Source organism: Emys orbicularis, chromosome 4 (genome assembly GCF_028017835.1).
Source record: "Emys orbicularis isolate rEmyOrb1 chromosome 4, rEmyOrb1.hap1, whole genome shotgun sequence".
NCBI lineage: Eukaryota > Metazoa > Chordata > Testudines > Emydidae > Emys > Emys orbicularis.
Window position 1 is genome coordinate 93,986,392 of NC_088686.1, and position 16,844 is coordinate 94,003,235.

Consider the following 16,844-nt stretch of genomic DNA (forward strand, 5'->3'; position numbering starts at 1 on the left):
CTTTGACAGCCACAAATGTAGTTTACAGCTTTATGATCACTTTTACTATTTTTTCATGGAAAAATATTCAAACACTAGTTAAGTACTATACTTCAAAACTGCAAATATGAAATATCAATTTTTTTTAAAAAAATACTCGCTTTCTCATTAATATTTCTGTGGGCATCGTCTGCTAAACACACACTAGAAGTTAGTGACTGCTGTTATTAGTATATTTCATAAGCACAAGGGCAAACATTCCACTGGGTAGCTCTTGAGTCCAGTCCATCTAATCTATCTATTTCATTTATAAAGCACCTATTGCTATTGTATTTTAGCACCCTTTCTAAACAATATTCTGCAATGCCAATTCTGTAGATTACCCACGGATATCAATGACATTTCTGAGCCCAAACGGAAAACAGAATATCAGGGCTGCCATGCAGATCTGAGAGAACTTTTTTGTTCCACATATTCTGAGATCACTTGATAATGTTAACATCACAATAGCTGCTGATAATATTATCAATTTTGGCTGATGCATCTAATGATAAAGTTCAATATTTTGTGCCTTAGTTGTAGTGTCTTTCTTTTCAGTTAGTTTACAGTCAACCTTTCTTCATCTGTGAGGACTTTTTTCTTCTGAATTCACTGTATTTTAAAGTAACCTTCTCAAACAGAAAAAGCAGTACAATAAGTGGCTTTCATTTTCTGAGGAACAGATTAGATGTTTTTCTGCCGTCAATAATATTGAGTCTCGCTAGTTGTGTATCTAGAATTTGATGCAGCACTCTCACTTGTTTATTCACAGTTTATCACTGTCTTTAACTCAGATCTGATACACTACACTAGATCTCCCATAAACATTTAAAAAATGCTTAAGTGACTTAGGTGACTTAAGTCCCATTGGCTCCCACGTGTATAAATCACTTTTAAAAATGGTACTTAGGCACTTTTGAAAAATTTACCCATAGTCTTTAATATGTTTCACTTTTAGGATTAAATTTGCTTTAAGTGCACAATATTCATGATGATGCCAGTGGTAGGCATAAATGCACAATCCATAACAAAGTATGGCTATTAAAGAGCACAGTTAGCATTTATTGATTTCTAGAAGTAATTGAAATCTGATTTCTACCCTTGTTTATAATGAGATCAGACTTGACGTTATTTTTCAGGTAAAGCTTCTATTGATTTAAATAGGAGTGAAGAGCATAGAAATTGGCCCATTATGAGTAAGGGCAAAAATTACAGTTTTGAAGATAATATTTAGGGAACAAACCCAAAAAGTTAATTTATCCTCAATGCATAACACTAAGGTGTTGGAGAGGTTAACTTTTACTGTACTTTACAGCAATGATATTGTCAAGAGACTGGAAAGAGATTATATCAGTGTCAGATTAGGAATAAGCACTTTATAGTACAGCATTTGATCATTTTATAGTATTGCCTATAAAAGCTTACATAATACAGAAGCCAATTATATTTAAGCAGTATAAATAATAGATTGTAAATTATTTACAAATATAATTAATCAGTGAATAGCAGATATCAATTCCAAAGAAAGCGTGTTCCCCTTTCAATATGAATGTGTCACATATCATTACATTGTATTATGTCATTTTACTGTGTCAGTTCCTGTTGGCTGACACATGCTGCAACTTAAAACATGACACTACAGATAAAGTGAATGTGCTGGGAAATATATAGAAAAATACACCATTTGGGGATTAGAACTACTAATTGTTAGCACCCAGTTCTCAGTGAGTCAAGCACAGGCCAGAATTGAACAGAAATGTTCTGTTGTCAGCAGTTAAGTAGTAGAAATTTTGGAAGTCAATATTATATAGAGAGTACACAAAGGGTTTTAAAAAGCCAGCACATGAAAAATCACTATGCATAACAAAAAAGGACGAAGTGCTGTACTCAGCAGGTAAAGAAAGAGAGAGAACACTTCTACTGTCGCTCCATTCTGTCAGTCCATCAGTGCTATGTGAACAGTAGTATCTAATCATTCCGATGGAATGTCCATATGAGTGGGAGGAAAATAGAAGGCTGGTCCCAGGCAGACAATGCTAGTGACAGGCCTGCTATTGATTTCCTGCTGGACTGAGTATTCTATTATTTTCTGTAAGTTAGCAGATTTTAACACTGTACATGTTCCCAACATTTCAGTGCACATTTTCAGAAAATTCACTGTACATTCAAGAGCCACTGAAACTTTTTAGGTCCTGGTAAGTACAATTCAATTAATCTTTGCAAAAGGCACTGGACATCACTCCACTAGTGGTATACAGCCGATTATTTGAGTTGGAAGGGCAAGGAGGGGAGAAGAGAGTGAATGTTAACCAAATACTACTGTCCATGGATCCCTAATGCTCACATATATGAACTGACCTAAAATATGTCAGAATTCATTCATTCAAGCTGCAGCGTGAGGACACTCATCTTCACCCATACAAAATAAAAAGAGTCTCTTTGTCAACACTATGCACTAAAGGCTGTTGCACTCATGTTGCCCACATTAACACTGTCATTCAGAGACTTGATGTGACTGCAGTCACTGAAAAGGAACTTCTTGACAGCAAATATACTCAGAGAAATATATTCCTATTCCACCAGTAATGGATTTGAAGAGTGGTGTTTCCTTTACCTGTTAGAGAGTAAGCACAACAGCCAGCAGTCCATTGTATTTACAAAAAGGGCAATCACGAGTGTAAGTTGGTTGGTATTTTTAATGTCATCATCTTCAGTTTAGTCCTGAAGCAGTAGGTTTTAGTTTGTTGGTTGATTTTATTTTTTAAGAAGTGGGCTTTATCCGGCAATACTGGAAGAAGGACAGGAGACACCTGATATGGTTTTAATCAGGTCACAACTTTATTATTAGATGTCTGGGACTACCCAGCAGATAAAAGTGGATAGTGCAGGTAACTCCATGATCATTCATTAACTACCAGGGTCCTTCTGCCAGCCTCCTCTTTTTCCACCCAGGGCCCCAAGCCAACCCATTGCTGAGACCTTCACCCAAGGCCTTCCACAGCTCAATGGCACATCTGCAAATTCAGAAACAAAAGTCAGACCTTCCCTGCTTGGCCACCTCTTGCCCTCCCCAGAGAGAGGCTTGGAATGCAGGCAGGAAAGGGGTCTCTCAGAGGAGACACTGATTGGTGCAGGGAGGCTGAGGCAGGGCGATTCCCTTACCATTCCCCCATCAAATAAGGGTTATGGTGAAAGGAGGGTTGGCTACCTGCTGTGCCAGTCATAGGAGCTCTGAATACCCCCCTTCCCGTTCCACTCTTTTAACAAACACTTCTTTTACGGTGTTTTAAGACCTTTACCAAGCCATTTATCCAGTCGTTGCAGCCCTTCCCTATGGAGTCCCTGCACTGGGCAGCCGCCCCACACTTATATAATGAGTTGTGACATCATAGCCTAACTCCCTTCCCTACGCACCATAACAAAGCCCTCCCTGAACCCATTGTGGGGAAAGCAAAAATAAAAACCTTGACCAGTCTGGTGGTGAGGGAAAAATTCCTTCCCAGCCCCCTAGAAAGGAGCAGCTAGCACAACACCCACAGCAGGTCCTGAGCAAACCTGGCATTTTGCTGCCTCAAGGGGAGGTAGGGTGGGTGCTGCTTTGCCTGGTCCTGGAAAAAGGGGCTTTTCCCGCTGGGCTTGCCCTATTTGACCTCCCCAGCCCTTCTGGTCCCTGGGGAGGAGATTCAGCATCAGTGTCGCCACACTGACCCACACTCTCTTTTGCAGCCGCTTCTGAGCCTCATTCCCCCTCCTGGCTGTAAAGCGCTATTCCCTCTTCCCTGGCAAGCTGAACAATGCCCTGACTCCCATCCCCACTGTTTAAAGGTGCTATGTGGTCACTGACTCAGAGTTTTACTGAAACAATTGCCTCACAATCACTTAACTTGAGAACTGTCCTTTAAATAGTCCCCACAATACACAAATACCATAAATAGGCGTTCCCTTCTTTCCCAATCAAAATGTGGAGAGGCCTTTCTACATCTCTTTTTAATGAAAGAATATCTCATTGTTTGCTAAAGCTGTCTCTATGTTTTGTTCCATGTACAAAATCACTTTTACATTTAAAGCTCTTTGAATGTTTACATTAAAAACTCTGTTAGCCAGTGGCATAGCAAGACCTGGGCTTAAGGGGCTCAAGTTCCAGCCCCATATGTGTTTAAGCCTCTCTTAACAAATGAATATAAAAGCAATGAAACATGCATCTCATTTCAGATGGCAGTAGCACCTTATATTGTTTTTAGCTTTAGCCTTCCTTCCAAATACTGATTTCTGGCCAAATGAATTCTCTTATATCAATTACATTAAGAATAACGTTGCATTTTTATTTATATAAAACTAGTTATAAATCAAAATAAATGTGTGTAAAATAATGATGAAGGAAAGCGTTAAAAAATTAAAGGACAAAAGCAAATTTAAAAGAGACACCAATAACTGAAAAAATATTTTTATAGAATGTTCTAATATTAACATGGAGACAATTTAAAACAAAAACATTGAAATTATTAATGCAGGACGGTGCTTTCCTCACCACATGCACATAACTTTCCTACATTAATAGGTTTCATGTGAAAGTATGAAAAGGAGGGTAAACCAGTTTAAAAAAACCCTCATCTTCCTTCAAACATACTTACGAAGCACGCACCTTACAATAGATAGAACCATCATTTCCAAAACCCCACTGTTGATAGATGCTGCTTTTGTCTCTGTAATGGAAAGGTATAATCAAAGAGTTAAACCTGTTTAGTTCTTACTAAATAATAAAAAAACAAATGAACACAGCAAATGGCATTTACACTTTTAGTTTCCAGAGTGAGATTTCCCAAATAAAAGATGCCTGTTTCACTTTTGCCTGATGAGTCATGATACATGTTTTAAAAAACCAAAAAGCTATTCTGAAAACAAGAAATTAAACACAATGCCAGTGACACTGAAAACCTATTTCCTTTTCTGTTTTCTTATTGTGTTTTAGATAATCCATCAGCATTTCTTTTGACCATACCATATAAGGAATCAGATTTTAAAAAATGCTTAAATAGGGTTAAAGTTGTGATACTAACTGAGAAATTCCCCAAACGCCCAAATTCTAACTGACACCTGGATTTTAACTCATGATGCCTTATTTCTGGGGGAAAGGGCTTCACAATAGCACAGCTGAAGAAGGAGGATGGACCTTAAGGTTTAGTTTCCTAGACTTCATATCTTTCTCAATCTTAACATCATCTTACGATTTTTTCATCATTAACATTTCAATATTAAACAATATAAACACTTCAAAACAAGAAGTTCCTTAAATCAGTGCAATTTTATCAGATCTTTAAATAGAGGTCGCTCCTGCCCTTTAGTTTCAGGGTGTTTACAAAAATACATTTCTGAGGTAGTGTCCTATATAAGAAAAAAAAGACATCTTAGCATTCCAATACATGGACATTTGCTTAAGGATATATCAGCAGGCAAAAGATCATGTGTGTCTGACTTGTGTAACATTTACTTTAAATGTAAATAAATCAAAACTAGGTTCAGTGCACAATCTTATTCATATGGGACATGTCTTGGGAATGACCTAGTGTAGGTAGAGGAGTTTTTCCCCTAAGTGTCAGCAAGTGACAGATCTCAATGACACCCTGTGCTATTTTTCTGCAGGGAGTGCACCCAGAGTAGAAACATACTCAAAGTTACTAGGAATCTTGACATCTGTAACACTCCTGGGGCATCACATCAGCCCCCTTTAGGTTATTTCAGTTTGATCTACATATCCATGAATATAAAAATCAATGTGCCCAATGGTCTAGTAAAACATTCACCCTATCCTATGCAATTGTTCCTTTGCTGGGAAGTATAGACATAAAAGGCATAGTGACCCTGAGAACTATGCCATTGGGAATATACAATATTAATAAAAGCTCTCCCATGCTGAGCAGGTTAACAGATATAATCTACTAAAAAACTTTCCCTTGATCTTTCTTTCTAGGGTTAGGCTTGCTAGAACAGTATTGGAAATGTTTACTTCTAAATAAATGTGAATGTTACCCAGTGTACCTAAGTGAGATTCCATATTTCGTAATATTTAATTTTCAGAATTGAGGCCCGCTTGCTAAATCATGTGTAGTCCTTATGCAAACAAATAGACTTCAATGGGAATACTCATTTAAATCAGGACTACTTCTTGAGTAAGAATTTTTAGAACTGTGCCATGTTACTGAGGTGGTTCCTTTGTCATTTGTATATACCTGTTGATGTTTTCCAGTGTGGAAAGTCTGTGGGTACTATGTGTTCTTTAAACCATGCCTAAGCATGTAATTAATAATGCTAATATACAGCTTGTAAAACATCTGGTATGTAAAATGAAGAACACACACAAAAATTGGAGATCAAAAGAGGATAAAGAAAACAAGCTTTTGTTGTGAATGCCCAACACCAAAACACAGTTGTGTACACTACTGTGTATACTATGGAGTTCTTGAATGAGAATTTGAATCTATACCTGACAAAACACGGCTACCCCTCTGATACTTAAAAACCGTTCTTGTGGCTTCCACCATGGATTATGTAGTAGTAAGGACACTGGAATGGCACATGCATTTAGTATCTTGGGCCTGGTCTACACTAGGCGTTTATGTCGAATTTAGCGCCGTTACATCGAATTAACCCTGCACCCGTCCACACCACGAGGCTATTTAGTTCGACATAGAGGTCTCTTAAATTCGACTTCTGTACTCCTCCCCAACGAGGGGAGTAGCGCTAAATTCGACATGGCCATATCGAATTAGGCTTGGTGTGGATGGAAATCGACGGTAATAGCTCCGGGAGCTATCCCACAGTGCACCACTCTGTTGACGCTCTGGACAGCAGTCCGAGCTCGGATGCTCTGACCAGCCACACAGGAAAAGCCCTGGGAAAATTTGAATTCCTTTTCCTGTCTGGGCAGTTTGAATCTCATTTCCTGTTTGGACATCGTGGCGAGCTCAGCAGCACTGGCAACGATGCAGAGCTCTCCAGCAGAGATGGCCGTGCAATCCCAGAATAGAAAGAGGGCCCCAGCATGGACTGATCGGGAAGTCTTGGATCTGATCGCTGTGTGGGGCGATGAGTCCGTGCTTTCCGAGCTGCGCTCCAAAAGACGGAACGCAAAGATCTATGAGAAGATCTCTAAAGCCATGGCAGAGAGAGGATACAGCCGGGATGCAACGCAGTGCCGCGTGAAAATCAAGGAGCTGAGACAAGGCTACCAGAAGACCAAAGAGGCAAACGGACGCTCCGGATCCCAGCCCCAGACATCCCGTTTCTACGAGGCACTGCATTCCATCCTAGGTGCGGCCGCCACCACTACCCCACCACTGACCGTGGACTCTGAGGATGGGATATTGTCCAAGGCCGGTTCCTCGGACATGTTAGCGGACGGGGAAGATGAGGAAGGAGATGAGGAGGACGAGGCAGTCGACAGCGCTTACCAAGCTGATTTCCCCGACAGCCAGGAGCTCTTCATCACCCTTACAGAGATCCGCTACCTACCCTCCCCAGCATTTAACCCGGACACAGATTCAGGGGAAGGATCAAGCAGTAAGTGTTTTAAACATCTAAACATTTATTTTTAACAAAACTGGAATATTAAGAATAAGAACAATGTGTTCTTCATGATTTCTTTACCCTGGGCGTTTAAGTATTCAGTTCCAACTATTTAAAAAAAATCTAACAGTGTCCGGTTGTGCATGATTCTGCTGCCCAAGCTGCTCCACTCTTTAGTCCCTGCCACTGCAGCTATATTAAAATGCGGTCTATATGTCCGGGGATAGAGCTGAAATCCTCCACGGACATCTCGAGGAAGCTCTCCTGGAGGTAATGGGAAAGCCTGTTCATCAGGTTCCTGGGGAGAGCGGCCTTATTGGGTCCTCCGAAGTAGGAGACGTTCCCGCGCCAGGAGATCCTCAAGTACTCCGGGATCATTGCCTTGCACAGCATGGCGGCATAGGGCCCTGGTCTTTGCAGGCTTTCCCGAAGCATCCTTTCCTTATCGCTGTCCGAGATCCTCATTATTGTTATGTCGCTCATGATGACCTGCTTTGAATTAGGTAGGGGACTGTTAGTATTGGGACTGCTTGCCCGTTCCTTTACAGAACTGTAACCGCCGGTTTACAGCCACGCGGTGGAGGCGGGAGAGGGGCAGCATACAGGGATCTTTCCCTGGGACAGCCGCGAGGGGGTGGGACAGGGGCAGAGTTCATGCTTGGCCGATTGCTGGCAGCAGAGACTGGCATTCCTTTCAATGTGAAAGGAGGCCAGTGCTACTATTCAAGTTTTAAGCAGCCACAAGTCTACGGCTTACCATGTCTGCCTGCTACAGAAATTCCGGTGTCCTGCCCCGCTTCCCAGATCGGCAGTGCAAGACCCCAGGCACTGAAGGCGAGGTCCGAAAATTCGACCTTGTCCGGAGTGCGCATGTGATAGGTGCAGTGCATGGTCTTGTTCACAGAGAAAGACTATGTTCTTTGTTCACAACTACATTTATCTTTCGGAGGAATTCACTACCTTTTTCTCATTCCCACAGCCACATCTGCGACTGTCTCCCAACCCAGCCTGGCATCACACTCCCAGAGGCTAGCGCAGATTAGGTGGAGGAAGAAGGAGACCCGAGAGGACATGTTCTCAGAACTAATGGGCTGCTCCCGAGCCCAGGCAGCACAGCAGAACCAGTGGAGGGAGAATTTGTCCCAAATGCACCGGACACACATGGAACGTGAGGAGAGGTGGCGGCAGGAAGACCAGCAGGCGACTCAAACGCTGCTTGGACTTCTGAGGGAGCAAACGGACACGCTCCGGCGCCTTGTTGATGTTCTGCAGGAACGGAGGCAGGAGGACAGAGCCCCGCTGCAGTCTATCAGTAACCGCCCTCCCCCGCCACCAAGTCCCATACCCCCCTCGCCCAAAGTCCAAAGAAGGAGGGGCGGCAGAGTCCGTGAAAACTCTCACTCCACCCCTGCAGACTGCTCAAGCACCAAAAGGCTGTCATTTCCCAAAATTTGAAAATTCCTTTCCTTCCCGCCTCACCCAAGCCCCCGTCCAAGTTTCACCCCCCCAGTTTCATGTGTGGTTGTTAATAAAAAATACGTTTCTGTTCATTACTGTTTCCATCATGTTCTTTTGGAGGAGAGTCTGTCTGAAGGGGGGGAAGGGGCTTGGTAATTGGACAGGACAGTCACCTTTAGCAGGGTACAGAGGCGGGGGCAGGTCCAGCAGCAGGGCACATACACAGTGCAGTGACTAGTTACCCTGGTCAGTCTGGGAGGTGGTTTTCATGTTCTGTGGGGGGGGGGGTTGCTCTGTGACTTTGTGGCGGGGGAGGGCAGTTACAGATCTTATGCAGCGGTCCTTTTCCTGGATCACAGAGCCACGCAGCAGGGGATCTGTAACCCTCCTCCCCCTGCCATAAAGTCACATAGCCCCCACATACACGCAGTCCCGCTCAGGAGGGCTGGCAGGCTCCGTTGAAACAACCAGTCCACCACTGCGAATCCTGTCATTCCTGGAGTTTAGAAGCATCATTTGCATCAGTACACTACACCCGCTCCCCACCACAGTCTGCGTCCCAGGTTTAAAACATTCCCGCGAAAACAGTAATAAAGACAACGGTGTTCATTAACAAAATAAAACTGATTTTATTTTTTTGGAAGGGGGTGAAGGGGGTATGTAACTGGAGAGGATAGTCAACATTAACTGGGTAAAGAAACGGGGGCAGGTTCAGCTTCTCTGTACACAAACTGAAAAGTCACTGGTAACCGTGCTCACTCTGGAACCTAGCTTTCAAAGCCTCCCGGATGCACAGCGCGTCCCGCTGGGCTCTTCTAATCGCCCGGCTGTCTGGCTGGGCGTAATCAGAAGCCAGGCTATTTGCCTCAACCTCCCACCCCGCCATAAAGGTCTCCCCCTTGCTCTCACAGAGATTGTGGAGCACACAGCAAGCTGCTATAACAATGGGGATATTGGTTTCGCTGAGATCACAGCGAGTCAGTAAGCTTCTCCATCTCCCCTTGAGACGGCCAAAAGCACACTCCACCACCATTCTGCACTTGCTCAGCCGGTAGTTGAACAGTTCTTTTTCAGTGTCCAGGGCGCCAGTATAGGGCTTCATGAGCCAGGGCATTAGCGGGTAGGCTGGGTCCCCGAGGATCACTGTAGGCATCTCCACATCCCCAAGAGTTATTTTGTGGTCCGGGAAGTAAATACCTTCCTGCAGCCGTCTAAACAGACCAGAGTTCCTGAAGACGCGAGCGTCATGAACCTTGCCCGGCCATCCGACGTTGATGTTGGTAAAACGTCCCCTGTGGTACACCAGTGCTTGCAGCACCATTGAAAAGTAGCCCTTTCGGTTGATGTACTGGCTGGCCTGGTGCTCCGGTCCCAGGATAGGGATGTGAGTTCCATCTATAGCCCCACCGCAGTTTGGGAATCCCATCGCGGCGAAGCCATCTATGATGACCTCCACGTTTCCCAGGGTCACTACCTTTGAGAGCAGTACCTTAACGATTGCGTTGGCTACTTGCATCACAACAACCCCCACGGTAGATTTGCCCACGCCAAAGTGGTTCGCGACTGACCGGTAGCTGTCTGGCGTTGCAAGCTTCCAGAGGGCTATGGCCACTCGCTTCTGGACAGTCAGGGCTGCTCGCATCCGGGTGTCATTGCGCTTCAGGGCAGGGGACAGCAACTCACAAAGTTCCAGGAAAGTCCCCTTCCGCATGCGAAAGTTTCGCAGCCACTGGGATTCGTCCCAGACCTGCAGCACTATGCGGTCCCACCAGTCCGTGCTTGTTTCCCGTGCCCAGAATCGCCGTTCCACAACATCCACATGACCCATTGTCACCGTGATGTCCTCGGCGCTGGGTCCCGTGCTTTCTGACAGGCCTGTGCTACTCTCAGACTTCAGGCCCTCACCGCGGTGCCGTAGCCTCCTCGCCTGGTTTATCTGCATCTGCCTCTGGGAAAGGTGGATGATAACCTGCGAGGCGTTGACAACGGCCACAACTGCAGCGATGGTCGCAGCGGGATCCATGCTCGCAGTGCTGTGGCGTCCGCGCTGGCACTGACCGGAAAAGTGCGCGAACTGATTTCCCGCCAGCGCTTTCAGGGAGGGAGGGCGGTAGTGACGGACGGATGACGACAATTACCCAAAAGCACGCTCGACACATTTTTTTTACCCAGAAGGCATTGGCGGCTCGACCCAGAATTCCAATGGGCAGCGGGGACTGCGGGAACTGTGGGATAGCTGCCCACAGTGCACCGCTTCCAATGTCGATGCTTTCCCCGTTAGTGTGGACTCACAAAGTCGAATTACTGTCCTTAGTGTGGACACACACGTTCGATTTTGCAATATCGATTCCACATATTCGATTTAAGTGAAATCGAACTACCCTTGTAGTGTAGACATTCCCTTAGAAAGGAGTTCATTTTCAAGCAAAAAAATTGCAAACAAGTCCCTGAGAGAGTTTGTAATGAATAGCAAAAAAATAAAAATAAAAATCCTGTTGCAAGTAGTTCTGCCTTTTGCTTATACTTCTCTAAGTGAACCCAACCTACATATTCAGTCTAAAATGAATGTTTTTCCATTATTGTATGTTTCTGACATCCGTCTGCAGAGCTGTTCAGCATATCTGGAGTTGCATGTAGTGGTCAGAGGATTATAGATAGTGAGACCTCTGGGATGATGTTTTGTTTCTTGCATTTGCTAAGGAACTAGATGTCACTGTTAAGTTTTGCTTCCTTTTTCTTCATGTTGTGGAGTTTCCATTTCAGATAGCAAAATTCAATATCTTCCATTGTTGTATGTTTTTCCACTGATATCAATGAACTTTGAATCAGGTTTATAGTTATAAGGGACAAAGTGAAAAAGCATGTAGATTATGTGATCCTAAAGAAACGAAAGTCTCATGGTGATGGCCAAGATAAGAAAGAGTTACTGTTAGCATGTAACACAACAAGTAACTTTACTTTTTTGTGTTTGGTGGGGAAGGAGAAGGGGAGAAGGACGATATTCCAGTGCTCAACTAACAGAACTCAGCTGCTGTAAATTGTCATAGCTCCACTGACTGCAGGATCTGCCCCAATAATCTTGCAGGATTAGCAGAAATCAGAACGCATTCAGACTGGGAAAAGCAAACACTATATTGTAGCGTCAACTCCATTTTTAGCTTATATATTTCAAAGAGGCTACATTCTTAAACTGTCCAAACCTTTATGATTATTTAAAATCTTTAAAAGAGAGAGAGAGATGACTAATAATTAGATGACTGGTTATATAATTGAAATTCTGATTCCAGTAGGAATTTGAAGATGAAAGGTCAGCTATAATAATACATTGATTAACATATATGATTCAGGAACACTGAAATAAAACAGTATAGCAGCATTTCTCAATAACATTCAAATTACCCATATAATTCTACATATGGCACAAGCAACATATTATCAGTACCTTTTCTGTACTGTTAACTTATATCCTTCCAGAGATGTGCCATCATCTGTCTCAACTCTAATTGGATGACCAATAGCTAGACAGCTCTGTACCAAAGCTCGACTCAGAATCATTCCAGCCTTCCAATGAATGGAGAAAAAAGGGTTTGAATAAGTTAAAAGAACCAGAAAATTCAACAATGTGTCACAAATAGAGAGGTCATTATGCCTGGATAACCCAGGATATTAACAGTTGCAGAAAGTGAAACACTACCCACAACTTAGCAGTCAATGAGCCCTGCTCAGAACCAGTGATCTTCTGTACAACAAGGGTGGCATTTTACAGTTCAGTGCAAAATAGAACAGACCCTTGATATCTTCATTTGTCCTTTTTCTGTGCATATTTCACAGTGCAACGATTTAGGGTCCATAACGTGTCACTTACTATCCTTATAACTACAGAGTTTACTTGAAATATGTATGCACAGAAAAAAAGTTCAGTGAACTGCAAAGATTGCAACAAATCTATAGTCTTTGAGTCAATTTAAAGTTTTACTCCAAGTATGAAACAGTGCTGGTTAAACATCTTTAAAGACTAGTTTGAACTGTTTTTTGTTGTTGTTGTTGTTCTAATGTCCACACTTACTCCCAAAGCAGATGACTGAAGGCTTTGTTAGAAGTGAAACATTTAACAATATTTTATGACATTTCTTTAATTTGCATTTAAAATTATAACAGGTATTTTAACAAGATTTTCCCAAACATTTTGTTTGCAATATTTTAATATATTATCAATTGTGGCAAGAGAAAAATAGGACAAAGGAGATAGAATAGAAAATAGGAAAAGATTTATTGGACGAAGTAGCTTAGCACCCTGCCAGAGCAGGATTGACCCCCCCAAAGAATATTTGCTAACACTTTGTCCAGTGTTCCTTAAAAAGCCCCAAATAATGATGGTAGTGGGGGGGGGGGCATGTCTCACAACTTTTTTTGGGAGCCTATTCCACAGCCTCATAGATCTCACAGTCAAGAGTTTGTCCTGACAGTTATTGATTTTCATTCAATTATTTCTAGTTATATCCTCTTTTACAATCATAAATAATTCCTCTCCATTATTGGTACACACCTATCACTATGAAAATGTTAGTTTTAAAGGACAGTTTAAAATGTAAATCATCACCTGATATAATTTTTATCAGTCTTGGAAAACTGTCATGAAAATTTATCTAGTCGACTGCAAAATCTACTCACCCACCCTTTACCAGGATTCATAGATTCATAGACTCTAGGACTGGAAGGGACCTCGAGAGGTCATCGAGTCCAGTCCCCTGCCCTCATGGCAGGACCAAATACTGTCTAGACCATCCCTGATAGACATTTATCTAACCTACTCTTAAATATCTCCAGAGATGGAGATTCCACAACCTCCCTAGGCAGTTTATTCCAATGTTTAACCACCCTGACAGTTAGGAACTTTTTCCTAATGTCCAACCTAAACCGCCCTTGCTGCAGTTTAAGCCCATTGCTGCTTGTTCTATCCTTAGAGGCTAAGATGAACAAGTTATCTCTCACCTCCTTATGACACCCTTTGAGATACCTGAAAACTGCTATCATGTCCCCTCTCAGTCTTCTTTTTTCCAAACTAAACAAACCCAATTCTTTCAGCCTTCCTTCATAGGTCATATTCTCTAGACTTTTAATCATTCTTGTTGCTCTTCTCTGGACCCTCTCCAATTTCTCCACATCTTTCTTGAAATGCGGTGCCCAGAACTGGACACAATACTCCAGTTGAGGCCTAACCAGCGCAGAGTAGAGCGGAAGAATGACTTCTCATGTCTTGCTCACAACACACCTGTTAATGCATCCCAGAATCATGTTTGCTCTTTTTGCAACAGTATCACACTGTTGACTCATATTTAGCTTGTGGTCCACTATAACCCCTATATCCCTTTCTGCCATACTCCTTCCTAGACAGTCTCTTCCCATTCTGTAGTGTGAAGCTGATTGTTCCTTCCTAAGTGGAGCACTTTGCATTTGTCTTTATTAAACTTCATCCTGTTTACCTCAGACCATTTCTCCAATTTGTCCAGATCATTTTGAATTTTGACCCTATCCTCCAAAGCAGTTGCAATCCCTCCCAGTTTGGTATCATCTGCAAATTTAATAAGCGTACTTTCTATGCCAGGATGATGTTGGTGATGATGACGGGGTGGTGGGGGTGGGAGTTATGCACTCCAGATTAGCGGGCAAGTAGAATTTTGAAAAGCTGACTTTTTTATCTCTAGGGTACATAAATATTAAGAAATACGTATTATTTACCTTAAATATTTCAGTGACTCCTGGGATGCTACAGGCTAAGAGAGTACTTAAAGCTAGTAGTTGCCATACCAGTACCATGGTACCTGAGATACTGCAGTATTTCCCTGTATACAGGACATAACATAACTGCAGGATAATAGATTCTATAGGTTAATAACTATTGATAAATATTTACTTTTCAATGGCACTTGCTGTACAAAGAAGGTTTTTTTTTAAACAAACTACATGTTTTAGTGATTTGTCTAATCCATAATAGTCATAGGTAGATGCACAATAATTAACCTTTACACCTACATAATAAAATGTCATAACAAGAAGTTACTGTGGATGGTTCAGCTAAAGTGAGCACAGAAGTAAATGTTCATCCAAAACTTCAACTGAAGCGTGTTGTGAGGTTTGATAACGTTTGGGTAACTTAGTTTATTTGGAATTTCAAAGGCCACTGCATTTTGTGGTGCCATCTAGGGCAACAAGCTGAAATGGCAGTACTTCTGAAAAGCCAGGAAACACTAGACATCTCACAAGAAATGCTGTTTCTTGAGATTTCCAGACAGAAGGAATTTGGGTCAGATTCAAAAAAGGATTCAAACTTTTCCATGCATATCTTCATTAAACCTCTGAACCTTTGGGGTTCAAGTATCTTTGGGAGCTACATGCTGCTATAGATTTTGCTTTTTATAGCTAAATAAAACAGTTATGAGAGAAGGAGACTACCAAAAAGGTTTAGTCAACATTATGGATCCAAGACTTGCAGGAGGGCAAAGAAAGCATTTAGATCACACAAACGCCCCCAAATTAGTACTCTTATAATGCAAAAGCAACCAGACACTGACATCAAATATTATAAAGCAGATCAGATAGTTGAATAATGGGCTGAGGCACTTTATTGCATGTCACATATCTAGGTATAATATATCTGATATAATAAATGTAAGATATTGCATTGATGAGGGAAACCTTTTATTTAAAAAAATGCTCATAAAGTAACGGAGTCTATTAAAATGTGTTCATTTTATCCTGCCCAATGAAAAAAAATCAGAGGACTTCAGCACTTGTTTCTTTCATACCACATCAATAAAAAAGAAAGGAAAAAAATCAGCTAAGATCATTTCAAAAGCCTGTCAATTAATTATCTGAATTGTTTATTAAAGAGCAATCTCTCTTGCTTCCATATGTCTCAAACTTGCTTTGGATCATTGTTCCATAGTCCATTGGGGAAAGTGTGAATAATAATTACATATTTGGACTTTTATCTTGCCATGAGTTCTGTATGTGCAGAGACGTGCCCCCCACATGAAGCCCTATTGACTTCAATGGGACCCCAAGTGGGCAGAGGGATGTGTCATTATAGAGCTCATTGCAGAAGTAGGGCCTTGGATGCTTAATGTTAAATGGATGAACCAGGAAATTTTACTACTTTAAGTGAAACAATAAAAAATAAAACCTGCATCACTTCTCACAAGCCATATTTATTAGTTAAATACTATCGCTCATTTATCTATATCTAGATCTATCTCAGGGGTGGCCAAACCATGGCTCGCGAGCCGCAAGCGCCTCTTTTACAGTTAAAGTGCAGCTTGTGGAGTGCCTCCCCCTTCTCTGCCTACCAGATTGGGGGGGGGGCAGCTCGGGGCTTCTGCACTGCAGCTGGGTGGTGGGGCTAAGGGCTTCTTCTGCCCAGCAGGGAGGGGTTCTCGGGGTTTCAATCCTATGGGGCACACCTGCCAAGGCTCAGGGCTTCAGCAGATGTGGGCGAAAGCCCCAAGACCCCTCCCTCCCCCCCAGGGCTGAAGCCCTGAGCCCCAGCAGATGCCTCCCATGGGGCTGAAGCCCTGAGCCCTGGCAGGTGCTTCCCAGGGGGCTGAAGTCCCGAGACACCCTGTCCCACAGGGCTGAAGCCCTGAGCCTCAGCAGGCATGTCCTGGCTCTCGAACTTCTGAAGATTGTCGTATGCGGCTTGGAGGGTCAGTAAGTTTGGCCACCCCTGATATATATACATACGCACATCTCATATAAAACTGTAAACTGTTATAGAATGAGATATTTGCTTTTAACTTCATTCTATA

General features: G+C 42.6%; 1 protein-coding gene across 1 annotated transcript in view; it reads right to left on the bottom strand.

Moving 5' to 3' along the window:
• Positions 1-16,844, bottom strand: part of DCDC1 (doublecortin domain containing 1) — a 382,673-nt gene that overhangs the window by 163,961 nt on the left and 201,868 nt on the right. Inside the window, exons 16-17 of the mRNA XM_065403326.1 lie at positions 12,482-12,600; positions 4,661-4,721 (exon numbers count right to left, since the gene is read on the bottom strand). Of these exons, the coding sequence (XP_065259398.1) occupies positions 4,661-4,721; positions 12,482-12,600 (180 nt within the window). The remainder of the gene's footprint in view (positions 1-4,660; positions 4,722-12,481; positions 12,601-16,844) is intronic.